The sequence below is a fragment of the Branchiostoma belcheri genome, unplaced genomic scaffold, assembly GCF_001625305.1.
Source record: "Branchiostoma belcheri isolate BF01 breed outbred unplaced genomic scaffold, Haploidv18h27 scaffold26, whole genome shotgun sequence".
Classification (NCBI taxonomy): Eukaryota; Metazoa; Chordata; class Leptocardii; order Amphioxiformes; family Branchiostomatidae; genus Branchiostoma; species Branchiostoma belcheri.
In genome coordinates, this window is record NW_017803865.1 from 2494264 (window position 1) to 2516444 (window position 22181).

The following is a 22181-nucleotide window of genomic DNA, read 5'->3' on the forward strand; positions in this document are numbered from 1 at the left end:
TTCAGTTCATTCAGGACCAGAATCAATTTTTTTTTTTTTTTTGCAAATCAGAAAAAAATGAAGAGGCGAATCCGAGAACCAACAAATTAAATTGGTGTGGCCTTAAATGTTTTACTTCCCTATCAGTATTTATTCTTACATACGTGAACATGTATTCATGCATGTTGTCTTGTTACAGTGCATGACATCAAGATACTTTCTGTCAATCAAAATTCACACATTTAATTATAAGTTATTGCCAAGTGTTTGTTTTAGAAGATAAGAGTAAGTGACACCGTCTTAAAGTCATTGCTTAAGTCTCATGCATGTGCATGTACCCTAGATGGGGATAGCCCTATGGTTCCATATAGCCCTATATTCTAACATAGCCCTATGTCCTGACATTGGCATTGTTAGAACTTAGGTTGAGTTGACTTGTTGTAACATAGTTGTGTAACCCCCTGGTTGTTTTCCTTCTTGATGCTACTGTTGCTCAGTGATTTACCATGACCGTCAAATGTCTGAACATCTGAAGGCAAATGATACAGAATCATTATCGCTACTATGAGAGCAAATCAGCGTCAAAATCTTTTTAACAAAACTCTAACATTACTCTACTTTTGAAACTAGACATACACAGTTTGGTGTCATAATCTGTTATAATGCTAGAAGATGTTTGTTGACTGTTTGTTTGTGTCGAATTCTTGTCATCAAAACTAACAGAAATACCACATGACTCCACTTTTCAAACTTGACAGTCTACCTCAGACATTAACATTTTGCATCATGTTTGAAGTTAAAACTTAAGATCCAACATCAAGAAATTCTCTGACCTACAAAATGTAGAGCTTTCGACCAGTCACTCTGGTCTTCCTCAGTAGACTGACCCAGTAGGGAAGCCACATGACAAGCCTCACTGGGCCAGTCTACTGAGGAAGACCAGAGTGACTGGTCGAAAGCTTTAGGTGAGAGAATTTCTTGATGTTGGATCTAAAGTTTTAACTTAAAACATGTAACCACCAACACAGATCAACCTTCGTGATTTTGTATCATAGTCTGTCTGAGTTACAATGTTGGACAATGTTTGTTGACTGTTTGTTTGTGTTTCCACCAGGCCCTGTCAGACATCTCAGCAGAGGAAGGGGAATGTGTCATTTTTGAGTGCCTCGTCCTCGGCGAGCCGCGCCCACATGTCAAGTGGTAAGTTGGTCTTTGTTTTACTTTTATTATATGGCTTCAGCCTTTCAAAGATTATGTCTGAAGAAGTGGCACAATGTTCTCAATTCTCAGCATCGGCTCAAGAAATTGCTAAACCTCCAATGAAGTTTTTTTCAACTCCCACATTGTGTATTCCAAAGTACAACTTTCTTTTAATTCACATGCTTTCTCACTATGTTTGGGGGGGCTAAACACAAGCATTCATTTGTTTTTTCACAGTTTTCACAAAGCCATATCTAAAAATGTCTTATACATCAGATTCTAAACTGTTGAAAAGTAACCCCAAGTTAGTTTTCAGAAATACAGTTTACTGTAATACTGTTTCTTCTCATATTGAGTGGATATCATCCCAGAGGTTTATAGATTGTGAGGCATAAAACTAAGCATTTATCTGTTTTCCCCCAGGTTCCGCGAAGGCGCCGAGATCGAGAGCTCCCCAGACTTCACCATTTCTCAGGAGGGTGACGTCGCACGGCTGGTGATCTCCGAGGTGTTCATCGACGATGCCGGGAAGTTCACCTGCACCGCGCTCAACGAGGCGGGGAGCAGGTCTTGCTACTGCTTCCTGCATGTCAACGGTAAGTCTTACCACAAACAAACACACACACAAACAAACAAACAGCAGGTCTTGCTACTGCTTCCTGCACGTCAACCGTAAGTCTTACCACACAAACAAACAAACAAACACACAAACACACAAGCTCACCTGCACCGCTCTGAACGAGGCTGGGAGCAAGTCAAACATCTATACAATCTAGACAGGAAGAGACAGAACTTTACATGGTCTAGGCCTTCAGACTACCTCTCTGTTTATTCCTACTCAAACAAATTCATATACATGTATGTCATGAGCAGCCCCTCCAAATCTGTCATGCCACTAGTCTTGCTGCATAATGTAATTCAACACCACACAGTCTCTAACATGCCTGAACTTCTGTGTTTTCTCTTCTGCAGCTGCAGTGGGCATCGAGGTGCCACCTCCACCACCACCGCCACCAAAAGTCGAAGAGTAAGTACAATTATATCATAGATAGCATTCCTCTCCAGAATAGTATCATCATTATTATTTGTATCACAGTGGAGAAAACAAAATGAACAAACTCTTTCTGACCATTTTAGGGAATATAAACTACACATGAACTACAAAATTAATGTACCTATGATTTTTTAGTAGATACATGTATTACCAAGCACATATATATGGTGACCAGCCCCTCCCACTCTATATTGTAACTTTGCTACATAATGTATTTGTTTCCTCCCTCTCCAGGGGACCACATGATTTTGTAGTAGATAATACCAATCACGTATGATTATATGGTTACCAGCCCCTCCCACTCTGTCCTGAAACTTTGCTACATAATGATATGCACTGCAATGATTGCTGACCTTTTATTTTTCCTTCTGCAGGGGACCACATGATTTTGTAGTAGATAGTACCAAGGGCATCTCCAAGCCGACCTTCACGGCCAGGCTCATGCCCTGCAAGTATGTCGAAGGTCAGACCGTGATCTTCAAGATTCCGGTGGACGGAAACCCCCGCCCCGAAATCTCCTGGACTTTCAACGGAGTCAAGCTCAAGTCCGGTGTCAGGTACGTATCTTAAAGGAATTCCTATGCATCTTGAGGAAAGTGTACTGTCTATATATACACTTCTTAATGGACTCCATATGTATTTTAACGGAATTTGTACACAGACAAATCTTTTCACATTTACACTAATGCATCTTATAGGAAGCTGTACCCTTCTTATAGGAATCTTTGTGGATTTTGAAGGAATCTGTTGTCAGTATTAGTTTTTTTAAGTACTTTGATTAGTTTCTTCCCATATTCTCCCAGATACCAGCTACGTTTTGAGGCTATGCTACACCATTATATTATACATCTAACCTGAATGTTTGATAGCATGCCTTATCATGTTAACTTTATTTCTTTTACAGACACATGATTAGTTATGAGATGGGATTTGCCATGCTGTCCATCTCCATGCTGCTGCCTGAGGACTGTGGTGAATACGCTGTCACGGCCAGCAGCCCCTCCGGACAGGCCACACAGAAAGCTCGCCTCATGACTGAAGGTAAGGTCTTAAAGAAAACTGACGTGTTTCAAGGATCCTTACTTTTAAGTATGCGTCTCAAAGGAACCTGGTTATGTCTCAAAGGAATCTGATCTCAGGCCATACAGAAAGCTTGTCTCATGACTGAAGGTGTATGTCTCAAAAGGACTAGACAAAATTATGCTTTAAGACTGAATGAAAGTCTGTGAAGACTGTGAAAACCGCCAAGGTACTGAAATGCTTTCCACTGAAATAGCCATGGGTCAAGAAGGTCTACATACTATTAGGTAAAACATGAGTATGTGTAATCATAGAAAGTACATGAAAGTTCTTGAGAAAGTTCTATAACACTTCTAAATTATTCTTCAAGTGTTAGAGAATCTATTCAACCACATCTGACATAACCTTGGATGTGTACGATATTAGAAAGTAAACGAAAGTCTATGAGAAGCTTTACAACATGTCAGGAAGTTCTTGAGAAACCTTAAGACTTTTTTTTCCTTTAGCTGAGTATGAGATGTAGCTTCCAGAGGAGGAGGAGAAGGCCAAGAAGGCCCAGCGCATCTCCCTGGTTACCTTAGAAAGTTGTTGGGAAAACCTAAGACATGTCAGTAAGTTCTTGATTGTTGTTTCCACAGCTGAGTATGAGATGTGGCTGCGTGAGGAGGAGGAGAAGGCAAAGAAGGCCCAGCGCATCTCCCTGGTTACTGAGATGGAGGAGAAGTTCTCTGCATCCGAGACTGAGGGCGAGGCCGTCATCAAACCCAGCGAAGCTGGACTCACACGCAAAGCAGGTATGAGACAAGCTGTTTTGTTGAAGAAGTTCTTTTGGTTAGGCTGTGGACTAAAAGACACTTTGCACTTTTTTCCTCACTCAACTCAAGTGAAAATGAGTACCACGTAAAGCAGGTACAAGACAAGCTTTTACCTTTCTCTTTGGTGGCAGAAAGGTGGTCTTGCTGTGGTCAGGGTTGTTGACTGGGTTCGAATCCCTGGCAGTCCTAATTGTTGTGCAATTAACAAACTTAAAGGCACTTTGCACCTATTTCCTTTCCACTCCACTCAGTGAAAATGAGTACCAAGCTTTAGTTAGAGACATCCTCTCAAATCTGCATTATTTGGCTGTATTGTTTTCACCTTGTTTCATGTTGTTATCATGATTATATTAGATAATTAGATACTAATTAGCCAAACTTATTCCCCAGGCATTGCTGAAGCCCGCATCATCGAGTCCAAGATCTCGATGGAGGGGTACGGCGAGTACCTGGAGGCGAAGAAGAGCGGCGCCAGCCCGGAGCGCGGCCCCCGCGCCCGTTCCCGGTCTCCGCGCCGAGACACGACAGAACCCGGCGTGAAGGAGAAACACTTCCGCCCACAGGTCAGTATCCTAATGAAATAAAGACTAAACTTTATGACCAAAAGGGCTAAATGTTCAAGCCAACGCTAAGTAAATTGGGACTTACCCAAATTTTTAGCCGACTCCTTTGCTGCAAGCATGTGTTTCCAATGTCACGTCCCGGAAGCTGCAGTAGAAGGGTCCCAGTTTACTTTGTGTTGGCAAGAACGTTTAGCCCTTTTGGTCATAATGAAGTATACCAACATAGATCAGGGATCAAAATACCGGGTGCACATGCACCTTAGTGCACCCAAAATTGGATCAGTGCACCCAATGTTTTTCTGCAGGTGCACCAGTGCACCCAAATATTTTGTAGGCAGTTTTTTACTTATTAAATGTATAGCATACAGGATATGCTAGGCACCAAAGTGTCAGAAAAGTACTAAAATCTTTGCTGTAGTACTTGTTTGATATTTTGAAGCTAGCTCCCATTTCAGATTCAATCTTAGAAAAGGAGCAGTAAGATTTTATATGGTGCACCCAAAAAAATTTTTGTGCACCCAATTTTTAAAGTTGGGTGCACCAGTGCACCTATTCCCAAAAGTGAATGTCGAACTCTGAAGACTAAACTTTCATGCTATGCCCACAGATTGTTCAGCGTCCGGAGGACCTGGAGGTCATCGAGGGTCAGATGGCAAGGTTTGACCTGAAGGTGTCAGGCCGCCCCCCTCCCGACATCCAGTGGTTCCTCAACGGACAACCTGTACTAGACGACGCCACACATAAGGTACGTCTGATGGCTACTCTGGGGGATTGTTAGTGTTATACAAAATGTTGTGGCTCTGATCTGTACAGCTTTAAATGCATCAAAATCTATGAAAAACTTGTCTCCAAAGATATGTTGTGCAAATTCAGAAAGTTCAGAACTGTTTCTTGTAACTGTTCTAGACGATGCCACACATATGGTACGTCTGATATGGTAACTCTGGGGGGACTGGTAGTAAATCATAAAAGATGTCATGGCTTTGCTCTGGACAGCTTTGATTGCATCAAAATATATGCAGAAAAGCAGCCAGAGACCTTTTTTGTTTCAAAAATATAAATTTCTGTGCATTTCTGTTGGTGCTAGCCTGTGTACCATCTGGATTTTGCTCCGTTACGCTAGAAAAAAGATTTTTTTTTCTACCATATAGCAGAGCAAACCTGGTACCCAGGCTATGTTGGAGCAATATTGCAAATTTAGACAGTGCAGAACTGTCTCTTATAACTTGTTTTATTTGTGTTGTCTGTTATGTTGTACTAACTTTCGAGCTTCTGCACACTTACAACTAAAATCTCTTTCTTATCTACATTGTACTCTTTTCTCACTCTATTGTCCTACTATAAACTTTAAGAAGAATTGTCCTATCCTGACAGTCGCAAATTTGGATGAAAAATTAATTTATTATAACGAGCTGTGCATTTTGCAAAGAGAAAAATGAGATGCTCTGTAAACCCCATTTGTGGTTGTGATTAAAAGGAGTCTCTGATTCCTGAAGAAACTTCATGTCCTTAAATGAACCTGCGGTTTATGAACCACAGTGACCTGACCCTGCCCCTTGACCCCCAAACCGCTGCATATGTGACCCCTGACCTGCTTTGCTAGGCAACCCCCAGTAGAACGTTGCTGTCAAATATTCAATTCCGTCATGATTCAAACCAAGATGTCTGAGGTTCCTGATGAAACTTCCTTGAACCTGCGGTATGAACTTGAGAGAGACCCCTGCACTCTAACCCTTGACCAATAACCCTTGACCATTGTACTACAACTCCAGTAGAAACTGTTTTAAAAGTTAGTGGAGTAGGAAGTCCAAAAAAACTGCAAGATAGGAAAAGTTAGATGATGTTTTGTCATAGGCTCATATATAAAATCTTCAGTTCAGTTTAATATATCAGATCTTCAGTAAATATCAGTTTAGTTCCCCTAAATTCCTCCCAACTTTGAACTACTCATGTAAATGTACAGATTTTGAAATTATAATAAATACCATTTACATGTAGTAGCTGTAACTAATGCATGTTGTTTTTTACTGAAACTTTTTTGGTGATGATTTTTAAAGCAGAATCAGAATCTGATATGCAATGGCATTCTGCAGAAGCCAAACTTAAAATGAACCCAAAGCATGATCATCATTACTTAGTCTTTTGTGTGCCACATTCACACAAAAGATGGCATTAAAACGTTTTACAACTAACTACCAGTCTATCAATCTACCAGTAACATGATGATCATCATACTTTGTGTGCCAACATTCACACAAGTGTATATATACAGTTAGAACATCTCAGTTTAACCTAAGGTTAATGATTACATCCATGGCCAGCAGAAGGTGTGAACTGTCCCAGGTTCAGACGTGATGAAATGTCCACTTCCATGGCTATGAAACCTGAAATTCACGATGTCATGGTTTTGTGTGTTCATCCTCTAATGTTACATCAGATTTCATACTTGCCTAACAAAATCTGGATGTGATCCGATTGTATGACAGTAGCTAGTATAACATAGTCACTGCAAACAGTGTCTAAATTCTATATACAAGTAGAAATATGTTTAGTCCTCAACTTTTTCTCTGCTGGCTTGAAGAATCCGAGAGTGAGACAAATTCTCATTCCTTCTTAGAGTTTTTTGTCTGATTTATAAGCATACAGTCTTCAAACCAAAGAAAATGTCTCTTCTCCTCTAAGACTTTCCTTCATGCTTTCCTTACCTTTCCTTGCTCACTATCATTACCTTCTAACCTTCCTACAATGTACTTACCACACAGTCAAAGCTGCCCAAGAAGACCACTTGAGACCAATAAAATCTAACCTATGTGGACAAGTAGTTACTATAGACAGTATTCTTACTGCTTGTGACAATGGGAGAAATTATCTAAGAGATAAAAAGAAGTAATCACATTGGCCAGGTGGTCCTTAATGTATCCAGGACTGTGCCTATCTGGTTTTTGCCTGAACCTGGACTATCCAAAACCACGTCTGAGTATGGTTCTGGATAAAGCACAGTTCTAGATACAAGTACAACAATAAGTAAAATTTTCCCATTTATAGCATATATTTTATTTTCCCAGAGATACCTGAAAATAGGTCAAAAGACCTGAGTGTAATCATCTGGTAAAATAAATGAAATAAAATAAAATGAAACGAAATAAAACAGTCGTTATGTAAGGGTGGTCACTTGCACAGGTTTGACTGTACTGGACTCTAGCTCCAGAATGTCCTTGTTACACCTGTCTAATCCCACTGCGTCTGAGAGTGCTGATGACTATTCCCACTGCGCTCCAGGCTGTGGTTAATGAGGGCGGTATCCGGTCCCTGCTGATCATCCCGGCCACGCCAGACGACTCGGGAGAGTACACCTGTGTCGCCGTGAACCGCGCCGGGAAGGCATCGTTCACTGTCAGACTCAACGTTGTCCGTGAGTAGAAGCTCTTCATCGTTTTGTGTATCTTAGTCTTTTCGAGTTGAAATTTTCCGTAACTGCAATGTTATTTTGTAGATTATGTGCTCAAGGATCTGATGTGCTATTTGGTAATTGTTCACTTTTGCATTCAGAAAATGCTCTTTCCAATTAAAATTAAGACCTAAAACCTACAACTGCTAATTTTTATCACCATTACCTTTACCAAGGTTGTAAGGGCATAAATGTACAATAAAGGTCTTTGATTTATTTATTGCAAGTTCTAAGGAATGTAACTAATTATTATGTGTTTTTGCAGCTTGTGTAATGTGGAATTTAGGTCTGCAGGAGATGCATTTATTTGGAAATTTACTTATTTATATAATTTATTTGGCTGATCATACAGCCAAGGCTACTCAATTAGCCTGTGGCGAACCTTGGGGGATACAGAGATGGGATACAAAAAGTTTGTAGCAAGCTCTAAAGAATACTTGGCAATGTGTATTTCCCCAGCGCGAGTGATCGGTGAGCGTCCTGAGTTCCTGCAGCGTATCCAGAACGTGCAGGTGCAGGAGGGAGCGCCCGCAGAGATGCGCACCCGCATCCACGGTGTGCCCTACCCACAGATCGCATGGCAGAAGGACGGATACACCATCTCTGAGAGACCTGGACTCAGGTATGCAGTGTTTCCTTTTTAAGATTCTCATCAAAATACATTTTAATTAAGGGTTAATGTCCCGCCCCGAGGTGAATATGGTGTGATAAAGCCTTGTCAGTTGCTATAACCACCGAATAAAGCCACCAAGTGAGCGCAGCGAACGAGGTGGCTTTATGAGGTGGTTATAGCAACTGACAAGGCTTTATCACACCATATTCACCGAGAAAGGGCGGGCCATTAACTCTATTATCATATAGCTTACACGATAGCCTATCCAAACTGATGCAGTGAAGAGTGACACAATGTACAATTTACCCCTTGCACATGCTGAATAGAACATAGAATATTTGTTCCATCTGGAGTCACCTGAGGTCACTGGGGGGTTCACGTTCTATGGCCTTCTATCTGGGTCACAGGCAGGGAACAGGTGTTCTTATGGAAGTCACCCGAGGTCATTGGAACACAACTCAAGTTATTTTTGGATTTTTTAGAAGTAGAGCCGTGTTCTATTGGGTCACCTGAGGTCATATGCGGGTGATTATTCATTTTGTTTAATGTATGGATTGGGATGAATAAATACCCGATTATGACTCTATTTGTGACATTACGGCGACATAAAGAATGTGGAATAAAGCCTTCTGATTGGTCAACGTCACCCGGCTATATGATAATACATCTTATTAGTCTGAATTATCAACAAGTAAAACAAAATTGTTTCAAACTGTTGCCATACACTGTAATTTCCCATTCTTTTGCCATTGAAAAAGATAAACAAAAGACTAACATTACTTTGTACTAAGATCACAAAACCCACTCATTATGCAGAATGTGAGACTAATCATTATCCACTGCCTTCAAAAAAGAATCTCATAGTAGTAAACATACATTGTAGTTACTGTAGTTAGTAGCCAGTACAACTGTTGATCAGACAGTAGTTGTATGTTCTCTATGGTTTTACTTTGAAATAGTTACTTTCTTTGACATTGTGCATGATGCACATAGCCTACAGGCATAATTTTACAAATAAAAGTGCATCTTTATATATCTAGACCCAGAAAACTTACAAAACAAGCCAATATTTATTCTTCCCCCAGGATGATGAACCAGGACGGGATGGTGTCGCTGATGTTTGACCTGACAGACAAGGAGGACGACGGCTGGTACACGGCCGTGGCCTTTAACAGCGCCGGGACCGTGGCAACGCGATGCAAACTCACCGTCATCCCAACACTGAAGAAGGCTGAACCACCGCAGAGGCTGGTCGTCGCCAAGTCCAAGAGGACCGCAGAGTTCAAGAGAGAGTAAGTTTTACCTGGTGGATTTTTTTCTGTAAAGCCACAAGAACTCATTATGAAAACAGAGAGCTGGGAGGAAAAATTGCTCCGTGAAACTGTGTGGACCATGTGTTCATGTATTATCTATTTTCCCATGCATTATATTGAATAATCTCTTGTTGTAAGTTCCCTACAAAGGAGGGTAAACTTTAGGGAGGATATCAAAGGAGGATATTCTATTGGAATTTGAAAACTGCAGTGCAATAATTGAAAAACTCGGTAAAGTTGTCTAGTAAAGTTGTAGGCTGAGATGTTTTGTGAAGACAGACTTCTGTACAATACAGATGAAACACTGCCTATATTTTCCTACTCTTCTACTTTTGAATTAGTTATCTGACTAACTTAACATATTTAGCCCCTGTTTGCTATAAAGTTTATTGACAAAATCTTGTGTTTGCACCACAGGGAGGTGACAGCCATCTCCAAGTTTGGCGAGGAGACTGTTGACGAGGAAGACTTGTACGACAAGACGCGTAAACAGCGTCCCGTCTTTAAGACGAAGATCAGCCCAGTGAACCTGGAGGGGATGGGGCGCGCTCACTTCGAGTGTCGTCTGGTCCCCATCGGAGACCCCAACATGAAGGTGGAGTGGCTCAACAACGGACAGCCCATCGAAGCAGGTAGGGGATTGATTTAAAAAGTCATAGAAAAGACATTAAAAATACTTGTTTCATGTAGCAGTAATATATAGCGATGCGTTAAACTTAACATGAAGGTGGAGTGGCTCAACAATGGGCAGCCCATTGAAGCAGGTAGGGGAAACACGAACTCAATAAGAAATTTTATAATGATCTTACATGTACTTAGGTCTTACAATCAGTAGACTAAGTATAAATTATGGCACAACAATGGACAGCCCATTAAAGCAGGTATGGCAAACATGGAATTAATACAAAAATTTATCTTCATCATCTTTAATAGTGCATTGATATGAGGATTGAAAGAGAATGAAGGACTATTGTGAGGCCTACTGGATTGTTAGACTTTGAAGTTATCACAGGCAAACATTCTTTGACTAGTTTCGAACAAAGCGGAAGGTTCCTTGAATATTTGAAACCAAATAGATTCTCTAATCTAGCATAATTTTTTCTTTAAAACTCAAGAACCAAAAAATCAAATTTATGTGTCCTGATTTTGACCCTAGAACACTCAGTCTGGCATTGCACAAAGAAAATGTCAATATTGCAATAATGTTATCACTAGAATGCTAACACTCCTTTCCTGTGCAATGTTGCAGTAGTATTGCCACTAGAACGCTAAGTTGAACACATCTTGTTTTCTTGCCTCCCCTCCAGCCAACCGTCTGCAGTATGTGAACGAGTTTGGCTTTGTGAGCATGGACTACCTGGTGGCCTACCCACGTGACACCGGCATCATCACATGCAGGGCAACCAATCAGCACGGAGAGGCCGAAACTTCCTCACGTCTGGTTGTTAAAGGTTAGTTATAGAATCTGCAATTCTTATGCTTACCTGGACAGGATTTTCTATTTGTCTCCAAGAAGACTTTACAATCCAGTAATTACCATAAAAGCATAGTGTTGCATAAGGATTCAGAATTGTACAGTCTTGTATAAGTATTCCACTAACATCCGTGTCCATAATATCACCAGGGTCCATAATATCGCCACCTTGAGAAACAGTGTGCTTAAAGATATTTTTAGTGCAACATACCCTGGGTATGTACATTTGATGTGTGAAGGAGTGTATGCCAAAAGTATGTTGCAGTAAAAATATCTTTAAGCACACTGTTTCACAGATGTTATATAGACAGACTTTAAAGTTAACAAAAAAATGTAGTAATGCTGGGATAGACTCTTCCTTTGATTATCTGGTCTCTGTAACACTTTAGAATCAGTAGGTTCTTCTGTAGACAATCATAAGAAAAGTTTCATAATTCTAGACATTACAATGTATGTGTATAGAGGTCCCTTGATTGTTGAACTTGTCATGTAACTGCATTTTTGTTTCACAGTTTATGCTGTACAAAGGACCATTGACTGTTGAACGTGAAATTTAACAGTGCATGTTTATCTTACAGTTTATGCTGTACAGAAGACCCTTGGTGTTGATCCTGACCTATATAACTGTGTTTTGCCCCTCTCCTCAGATGTCCCTGGTAAGATTGAGGAGACCCAGCTGCCTGAAGGCATGCGAGGCATCAGCAAACTCACAGAGTACGAGAGGAAACTCAGAGAGTGAGTACAAACCACTTTTATTACACACAAGGCAGCAATACAGCTTTTAGTTGCTTCAACATGTTCAGCTTAAAAAAGTTTTATCTGACAGTATATGAGTTAAGGTAATGCAAGGATTGCACAGTAAGCTGTTCTCTCAGAATCTCTATTTGTGGACTTACATTTAAATCTTATGAGAATCTTTATGAAATGAACTTTGTAGAAAGCAATACTAATCTCTACAGTAGCTAGCATTTGACGTGTACTTTTTTCTCAGTTTGAAATGCTTTGAAGATAACACAAGTTATGAGAAGTCTCACTGTTTAAAGCTATCTAGTGATAATGCCCCTACTGTGCTTGGTGGCAGTGAGTTCCACTCTGGGACACTTCTAGGGAAGTTTTTGAACACCTCAATCCTTGGTTGATAACTCTGGTACTTCACTTTTGTTCTCCCCAGATCGACCATGCGTACGTACGTAGACGAGGCAGAGCCAGAGTTTGAGAAGGCTCCGCCGGAGATCGTGATGCCACCTGAAGGCTGCCGCGTGGTGGAGGGGGAACAGGCCAAGTTCCACTGCCGCATCACCGGCCACCCTCAGCCGAAAGTACGCTGGTACCTCAACGGGACCATCATCAGGAAGGTTTGTCACCTTTTGTTGTACCCAGGACCGTGCTTATCTAGTTCTTAGTGCCTGAATGGGTTAGGGTTAGGAACAGGCCAAGTTCCACTGCCGCATCACCGGCCACCCACAGCCAAAAGTACGCTGGTACCTCAACGGGACCATCATCAGGAAGGTTTGTCACCTTTTGTTGTATCCACAACTGTGCTATATAGGTCTATGCCTGAATGGGTTAGGGTTAGGGTTAGGGTTAGGGTTAGGGTTAGGAACAGGCCAAGTTCCACTGCCGCATCACCGGCCACCCACAGCCGAAAGTACGCTGGTACCTCAACGGGACCATCATCAGGAAGGTTTGTCACCTTTTGTTGTATGCAGAACCGTGCTTATCTAGTTCTTAGTGCCTGACTGGGTTAGGGTTAGGGTTAGGGTTAGGAACCATCATCAGGAATGTTAGACACCTTTCAACTCTGAACTCATCAACTTTGATCTTTGTATCTTAGTCACTCATTACACGTCTTTTACATGTAAATACAGCAACTTATCCTTAAGTTTTGTAACTGTTAACTTCAATCTTAAGAGACACATCTTACAGGGGTTGAAGTACTGGTTGTATCCAATATTGGAGCTCTGCACCTAACTTTTGAGTGACGGTGTTCCAGTACACCCACTAGTATTTGGTAATAACATAGAGTACTAGACGTATATTCTTGACATTCATGTGTCAGAAAAAAAAACACCTTTGTTGTATTACTTGTTCAAGTTTTGAAGAGCTAGAAAGTTAGATTTTGTTCACATTCGACTTCATTCTAAGTTGTGCACTCAGCATCCTATAATTATAAAACATAATTTATTCAAAATGCCTGACATATGTTTTTTCTTGAATGCAGAGCAAGCGCTTCCGTGTTTGGTACGACGGAATTTTCCACTTCGAGATCCCGGAGTGCAAGACTCTGTATGCCGGAGAGGTCAAGGTGGTGGCTGAAAACAGCCAGGGCACAGCCGAGACGGTCGTGCCACTCGAGGTACAGCTCAAAGAGGACTACAGGACCATCCTGAAGACTCCTCCTAAAAGTAAGGCTTAGATATTTTAATATCTATTGAACATGACACTCAATGATGATACACAAATCTTATGTCGTACAGTGAATAACATGTAAATGAACATGCCATTTGACCAATTGTTGATTTTGTGTGAAAAAAATTGTTAGGGTCGTGGCTTCTATGGACACCAAAAGCAGCAGAAATAATCAATTTTTCACGCACAGAAATGTTTAAACTATTTTCTACATTGATGATGGAACAATAGTTGCATAATCATAGTGACTTGGATGCTTGGATCATAGTAAAATTCATACCAAAGTCTTTTTTCACAAAGATATGCTTCCCATAGCAGTACTTCCTGGTCCATCCCTTGTACGTATGTTTCTGAATGTTCACTGAGCACCAAAATCAGCAGAAGAAGAGAGAAAAAAACACCAGAAATAATCGATTTTTCACGCCGAGAAACACAGAAAAGTTCAAACCGTTTTTCCCTCCTCACAGCCGCAGCTGACCCTGACCTTCGGCGCTACCACCGCCTGAAGGGCCGGGAGGAGATCACCATCAAGCGCGATCGCTCGCCAGGGTTCGAGATGCCCAAACTCAAGAAGGTCGAGAAAGGTGGGTTAAGATAAAGACATCTTCTTAAGATATACACAAGAAACAATCTTAAGATTCATGTGTACACAAGAAAGAAGTTACTCAAGCAACTGGATAGATTCTGAAAACAGGCACTGGTAACAAGTAGTGGATGCTACTTGAAATGTCTAACAGATTGAGTAACTGTTTTCTTGTGTCTCATTACCTGGATGTCTACTTCTTCATTGGTGCATCTTCAGATATCTTATTCTCTTTGGTCAGGAAAGTGTGTTAGAATTCTGTATAAAGTTTGTTATGTTCTTGAGAATGTCATTTTAGATGTGGGTTACTGGGAAAGTAGGCCATGGGTATTCTCCTAGCAAAATAAATGAACTGAAATGAAGGAGTTTCTATCAAAACTCCTTGCTTAGTACTTTCTCAGAATCTTTTGTTCCCAAAGGTTTCAAAATATTGTACCTTCAAGTGTCTAAATTATAAGAAAAACTGTTAGAAGGTGATGCTACTACTGTTCACATTTCTTGTTAGCATTCAAAAGAAGTGAAAGCAGACAGACATGCCTGCACATACATGTACAACCAGGCCGATAGAGTTAGGACAGTTGTGCAGCTTAGCAAATCGGTCGTCTTTTGTACCCCAAGGTCACATTATTGAATGGCAAAGTCCACAGCTTGTGACCTTCAACATTCCGCTATTTGCATCATAAAAAGCTGGTTTTGTCGCTCCTTGTTTGTTAACTGGGAAACCCTAAAAGCCGGTCATACCGTGACTAACACGAAGTGATTTTTAATGTGCGGCCAAACTGACTCAATTGTTTGCTCCTCAGTATTTGGGGGCCCCATTTTTTTTGGTTAAAAACCAAAATGCTTTGAAAGATGAAACAATGGCTCAACCTTTATAACCAAGATGTCTTGAAAATTGACTTTCTTGCTATAGCAACATCTATAATCACCTGCTATTCTCTAGGAAATTTAGGAGAATGTAAACTGTAAATTCTTTCTCCATCCTATGATAACCACGGAGAAAACAGAGGCAAAACAGAGGCACCTTTGATCAAGACTATCCGGTTTATCGTCTATTGTTCCCTGTTATCCAAGGGTTAGACATGCTTGCACACTGATGCTGAGACTTGATTATAGCCAGTAAGTACATAGAAGTTTAAGTATGATTGTTCTAGTACAGAAAATGTAACTTTTTTGTTGTCTCTTCCTCTCCCAGTATCCAAAGAGAAGAGTGAAGCAGAGCTTGCCTCAGTGGAACTGCAGAAGAAGTTCCAGAAGAGGTTTGAGCCCGGCTACTACGAGAAGCTGGCCGGCATGGAGCTCAAGGGAATCACCAAGGAAGAAATCAAAATTGTAAGGACGGATTTGTCTTCTTGTAGCTCATGAGATCTTGAGTAATTACCAATGATTCATTTTCATGACTCTTCAATAATGGAAGAAATCAAGATTGTAAAGACACTACCAGTAAATCTGTTTTCTTGTAGCTTAAGACATTAGTTACAAAACATGCTACATGACTCTTCAAGAAGGTATCTGGTCAAAGGGCCACCTCACTAGGTCAAGATGATCACTTTTTGGTGGTTGCTTAAATACTTTTTCCCACTGACTCAAGCATTAAAAATCCTGTCTCTAGCAACCACCTGTCCACATAGACCTTATTTTATACATCTTTTTTGCACACTTTTGCTCTTGTAGTTATTTTTTCTCTCATGCTAATGTTTCTCAAAACTTGAGGATCTTTTCTTACGAGTTCCAACCACCTTAAGACTTTGCTTAGCAGTTTTCACATCCTTGAGGCATGTCTAAGACGTTTCCTCCATGTCTTGCAGGAGGCGAAGCCCCTGAAGAAGCGAGAAGTTTTGCTCTTGTAGTTCTTTTTTTCTCCTGTTGTTTCTCATAACTTGAAGATCTTTTCTTACGAGTTCCAACCACCTTAAGACTTTGCTTAGCAGTTTTCACATCCTTGAGGCATGTCTAAGACGTTTCCCTCGTGTCTTGCAGGAGGCCAAGCCCCTGAAGAAGCGAGAAGTGGCTGTGGAGGCCGCGCCCACCCGGGCCGCCCCGCCGCCCGAGAAAAAACCGAAGAAGGAACCAGGCATGGAGGAACCCAAGTTCATCCAGAAGTTACAGAACCAGAAACTGAAACCTGGTGAGTTAATGAGTTAATTAACTTGGTTATTGATTAGATAATGATGTTACATTGTAGATACAGTAAATAATTCTTTAGAAAGCGTGAAAGAAAATATGAAAAAAAGGAAGAAGGAACCCGGCATGGAGGAACCCAAGTTCATCCAGAAGCTACAGAACCAGAAACTGAAACCTGGTCAGTTAATGAGTTAATAAACCCGGTTATTGATAAGTTACGAAGTAAATATACAGATTGAACTAAGGATAAAGTGGGAAAAATTGCAAGTTCATCCATAAGCTACAGAACCAGAAACTGAAACTTGGTGAGTTAACAAGTTAATAAACCTGGTTATTGATAAGTTAATGAAGAAAATGTTGAAATTTAACCAAACATTAAATTCTGAGAAAGTGTGACAAAAAATTGCACGTTCACCCAGAAGCTACAGAACCAGAAACTAAAACTAAGACCTGTTAAGTTTTTAGAGTTAAGAAGTTAATATTTCAAAGACTTGTTACTGACTTGTTAACCATTAATTAAGGATATTTAAGTAAGAATGCAAGATTTATGGTGATTGTTCTTCATTGGAATTAATGTAGAAATCTTCAAATGCTTCAAAAAGTCAAAAGTCAAAACATTTGCAAAGCCTTTAGTAACTTTAACTTGCACTGGCATGATGAATAGCTCTTTCAAAGGAACCACACTGAAAGAAAGCCAATTGTATGCAAATTTTACCCATTGTATTCAAATAATATTCTCTAACTGCCATTATATGCAAATGAGGTACCAAATTTGGCCATGATGAAATCTGATCTTGTCCTCCAGCCAGAAATAGCCCGGGAGGTATTTATTCTATGTTAGGCTGTTGGGTAGGAATGTGGGGTATGTCTGAATGACCTCCACCGAGCCCTCTAGGTTGGGAATGCAGGGTATGTCTGCATGGGTTCCACGGAGCCGCAGTGGGTTGGTAGGCTTTAGTGGTATGTGGAGTATGTAAGGACTGTAGCCAAGTGAGTTAGCATCACCCAATATGGGAGGCAAACAGAGGTGAAGGTTAGAAAGTGGAGGAAAAGGATCCGAAATATCAGGGTTCAGGAGCTGAGTCAATGCCAAATCTTTGCAAATTCTTTAGGTCAATATTAGTACCATCTCAGGAAGAAAAAGAATTAAACTTACATTTCTTTTCTTGATACATAGATATAATGAGTGCTCACCTAGCAATTTACCAACCTGTTGATAATAGTATAACTTTTTTTCCAAACTTCAGAAAAACACATCTACCAAAAAAAAGTACATGTATACCATACACATGTAACGTAATACATTTAATTTCCCAAATCTCATATATTGTGGCTTCAAGTCTCATATACATAATATATATTCAACATTTTCTACATTTCTGTATTTCCAAGCTATCTCCCATAACACTAGTCTTATGTATATAAAAAATATCTTTTTAATTTTTTGGCTGAAATAATCTCTGCCTTCTGAGAAAAAGAGTTTTTTTCATAATTAATCACCTGTTTCGTTGCCCCCTCCCCCTGCAGGCGAGCAGTGCAGATTTGAAGCGAGGGTTTCCGGCAAGCCCGAGCCTCGCGTCAGCTGGTTCAAGAACGGCGCTGAGATCACGGCCAGCGAGCGGATCCAGATCTCCCGCGACGGATCCACCTGCGTGCTCTCCATCCCGAATCCGGATCACGAGGATTCCGGGACGTACGTCTGCAAGGCTGACAACGCGGCAGGAACGGCTTCATGCACTGCCTTCCTGCTTGTGCCAAGTAAGTCTCGTGTTTTAGTTCAAGTTCAAGTTTCAGAAAACAGAAAAATTAGACTAAGCTGTAGAACAGATTGACATGTGTTTTCAACTTTTTCCAAAATTGTTACTGTACTAGCACTATAGCAATGTTTTCTCTCACTTCCTCTGAGAACATTAGAAGTATATATTAACTTTGAACAAAGTAAAAACATACAGAAAACTACTCTCCTATTATAACATCACAGAACCCATATTTTACAGAAAAAGTGTCTTCCAAGTTGTTTCAGAAAAGACGTCAAACCCAACAAGTTAGAATCTTAAGAGCCAGAACTACTTATTGTCTTCCAGTTCAACTAGCAATTAGGCTTCAGGCAAGAATTTGCAACAAAATTTACTACATCTGTTTCCTCCTCACCTCCCCCTGTGCAGAGGTGGTTGAGTTAGGCTTCACCCGAGACCTGACAGACGTGACTGCACAGGAGCGCGACGCCACCGCCGTGTTCGAGGCCGACGTCAACCAGGAGTTCACCAAACCTCGCTGGTACAAGGATGGTCAGGAGATCACCATGGGAGACAAGTATCAGCAGCAGGTTAGTTAACTGGTTATTGATGCAATTAATGAGTTATTGACTCAGTTAATTGGTTAGAGTGAGGACAGAGTTAACCAGGAGTTCACCAAACCCCGGTGGTACAAGGAGGGTCAAAAGATGGCCAAGGGAGACAAGTATTGGTAGCAGATTAGTTAGATGGTTAATGAGTTATTGGAGACATTAATGTCTGAGTTATTGATGCAGGTTAAAGAGTTAATGGGTTGAGTTAATGATTACAGTTGATGCTTATTTGTTGATAAGTTAATGAGTTAATGGGTTGAGTCATTGATTCATTTCAGGTGATGCGTAAGTGTCTGATGCTGGTTAGTTGATGGGTTAATGGATTGAGTTAATAAGTTAATGGGTTGAGTTATTGATTTATTGCAGGTGATGCGTAAGTGCCTGATGCTGGTTGTGCGAAACGTGACACTGCAGGATGCTGGTCAGTACACCTGCCAGGTGGAGAAGGCCACGTCTTCAGCCACTCTCACCGTTACAGGTAACACAGCCTTTCTTACTCACCTGCACAGGTGCACACCTGGGTACCTGTGGACTGACTCACACTGGATGTGTGCTACTATTTTCGGTAGAATTCTCAGCAGTCTGGTAGAATCAGCCAACACAGTATTTCAACACCTTCAATTTTGTTTCTTGATGACTTGAATCTGTTCTACATTGCTTCAGAACTTTCAAATTCCTTTTAGTCGGTACAAAAATTTTGCTGTTTTTCTTTAAAAGCATTTCTTTGAAACAGAGTGTCAATTTTCTAGGAATATTGTACTGCTACTATTTTCGTTAGAATTCTCAGCAGTCTGGTAGAATCAGCCAACACATTATTTCAACACCTTCAATTTTGTTTCTTGAATCTGTTCTACATTGTGCCATTGTACACAATATGCTCCAGAAGTTTCAACCAAACTCCTTTACTTTAAGTCTGCACAACAAAATTTTACTGTTTTTATGCAATATTCTTGCATTTCTTTGGAACAGAGAATTTGGAATTACGATACAAAATTTACAGCACATCCAATTTGGGTCCTTTTGGTATACATGATTATAATATCCCATTGATAAGGAGTTGTTGTTTAATTTATAACTTGAACATAATTATTTCATTAGTAGCAAAACCAACTTGTTCCTTGCCTATGTTTTAAAACATGCTAACACTTGTTATCAAAGTTGAACTTAATTGTCCATATCAAGTGTTCATACTTTAATAGGCTATCATTGTTGTTGTTGTGCTATTGCTGCGTTGATATCATACTGTTTCCATGCTGTTGTTGTGCTCTTGTCATCCTGTTGCCATGTTGTTTTGCTGCCATTCCATCTGCAGTTACAGCACAACGTAAGTACGGATTCATTTTTCTCTGTTTCACACAGGGGCTTTTCAAAAGAAAAAAACATATGCAAGGCAAGAAATTAAGAAAAACTAGAGAAGTAACATTTGCAAAGCAAATGCATAATGTTTACCTTCGGACATGGTCTGCCCTGTTAATTCTTACTCAAACACATTTCACATACATGTACTACGAGTATATGGTGACAGGAGTAGGGCAGACCATGAAATTGCAACATTATGTAACCCAACACCAGTCTGTCACCATGGTGACAGACGTCAACAAATCATGTCATTGGCCAGGTCAGAGGTTAGTGTTTGGAACAGAAGAGGAGGAGGAAGAAACTGAGTAAAAACAATATGTTCGGTAAACATAAATACTCAAACTATCATCTGATCATATGTTTTCATGATCTGTTCAAGCGGTAATTGAGTTTTTTTTTTCTGGAAAGCCCCTTCAGATCACCAATTGAAAGCACAAATGACTGTGTGTTTGCCATGTTTCACAATGCACCATGATGCTTGTTACACTGTGAATGCCTGTCTACACTGATTGACTGATTGTGGATATTTGTTCAACTTCACTTGTGATGTGCTTGACCTGACTTGAATATGAAATGTTGCCTGTGTTGAACTGCATCAACTTGACAGACAGATAGTGCTTGATGAAAGATCCTGGAAGAATATACTAGTATTAGGTTTGCTCGTACTTGTCATGGTCTATATGAAAGAGCTACATTTGGCTGATGAAATACATATTTTGCCTGAAAAAAAATAGTCTTTTGCATACATTTGTAAGGTTTTTTTTTATTCTAAAATCCCAAATCTAAGTCTTGCTACTGTAAAAGTATGTTGTTTTGACCTTTGCCATTTGACCTACAGAACACCAACCTGTCTGTTCTATCCCCTCCCCAGGCCTTCCGCTGGAGGTTAAGAAACCCCTCCAGAACATGGAAGCCATGGAAACCGGCGCCGTGACCTTCGAGATCGAGCTCAGCCAGGACGACCTTGAGCACCAGTGGTTCCACAACGGTGTGGCGCTGGCCAACTCCGACCGTGTCCAGATCAAATTACACCGACACTTCTTCTACCGACTGACCTTGAAGGACCTTGCGTTTGAGGACGCCGGGGAGTACAAGTTCAAGTGTCGTGATGTGACGGCGACGGCTCAGTTGGTCGTCACAGGTGACGTTCTATAGAGCAGTGAACCGCAAGGCTTCGTCCAAAATGTCTCAGTCTTACCCTGAAGCAAAGCTTATAATTTTTTGTGTTGGTAGAAATCATTCTGAAACAACGTTGAATTGAACTGAACTGTAGTTTTCAACCCAACAAATTTAGACGGTCACCCAAATTTTTGACTGGCCAAGTCCTGTCATCTAAGGCCTTATAGTATATAGTTTCTTCATTTCATTGAGATCTCTACTAGTGTTTTACATGCAATGAACAATGGAGTCCAACCTTAAATACAATAGTTACACCCCAAATTGTAGTAACACCACTTGTCTCTGGGTAAGGCTGAGAAGTTCTTGAAGAAGCCTTGTGAAACTGTTACGTGCGGTAGAACTCACTACCTAGTACTCACTACACTAAGTTTCACTGCGTAAGTTTGTTCACGATCATGTCCCTGTCTTGTTACAGAGCGCCCCCTAGAGGTGACACGATCACTGCAGCCGGTTACGTGCTACGAAACTGAGACTGCCAGCTTCGAGGTTTGTTCTTGTTTATTATTAATTGTTTAGAAGACCTCCATTAGTGACACATTATATAATTATGTATATATACATGACTTCACTACTCTTCCTGGAGTCTTAAGTTGTAACATCATATTCATAACATCTAGAATATTACTAGGACATACACATTACATTAGTTTTAGACATAGGTATGGTTTTAAACAATTACCTAAGGCTTTAATTATGTAGAT

The 22181-nt window shown here is 40.5% G+C and overlaps 1 protein-coding gene across 1 annotated transcript in view; it reads left to right on the plus strand.

The window, feature by feature from the left end:
* Positions 1-22181, plus strand: part of LOC109471808 (muscle M-line assembly protein unc-89-like) — a 159851-nt gene that overhangs the window by 105287 nt on the left and 32383 nt on the right. Inside the window, exons 63-86 of the mRNA XM_019771162.1 lie at positions 1094-1179; positions 1603-1775; positions 2152-2206; positions 2608-2790; positions 3138-3274; positions 3892-4047; positions 4459-4631; positions 5239-5376; positions 7911-8043; positions 8539-8701; positions 9778-9984; positions 10423-10637; positions 11313-11456; positions 12127-12214; positions 12651-12834; positions 13701-13884; positions 14356-14472; positions 15667-15803; positions 16452-16599; positions 18123-18353; positions 18761-18921; positions 19309-19420; positions 21173-21442; positions 21896-21966. Coding sequence (XP_019626721.1) covers positions 1094-1179; positions 1603-1775; positions 2152-2206; positions 2608-2790; positions 3138-3274; positions 3892-4047; positions 4459-4631; positions 5239-5376; positions 7911-8043; positions 8539-8701; positions 9778-9984; positions 10423-10637; positions 11313-11456; positions 12127-12214; positions 12651-12834; positions 13701-13884; positions 14356-14472; positions 15667-15803; positions 16452-16599; positions 18123-18353; positions 18761-18921; positions 19309-19420; positions 21173-21442; positions 21896-21966 — 3666 coding nt within the window. The remainder of the gene's footprint in view (positions 1-1093; positions 1180-1602; positions 1776-2151; positions 2207-2607; positions 2791-3137; positions 3275-3891; positions 4048-4458; positions 4632-5238; positions 5377-7910; positions 8044-8538; positions 8702-9777; positions 9985-10422; positions 10638-11312; positions 11457-12126; positions 12215-12650; positions 12835-13700; positions 13885-14355; positions 14473-15666; positions 15804-16451; positions 16600-18122; positions 18354-18760; positions 18922-19308; positions 19421-21172; positions 21443-21895; positions 21967-22181) is intronic.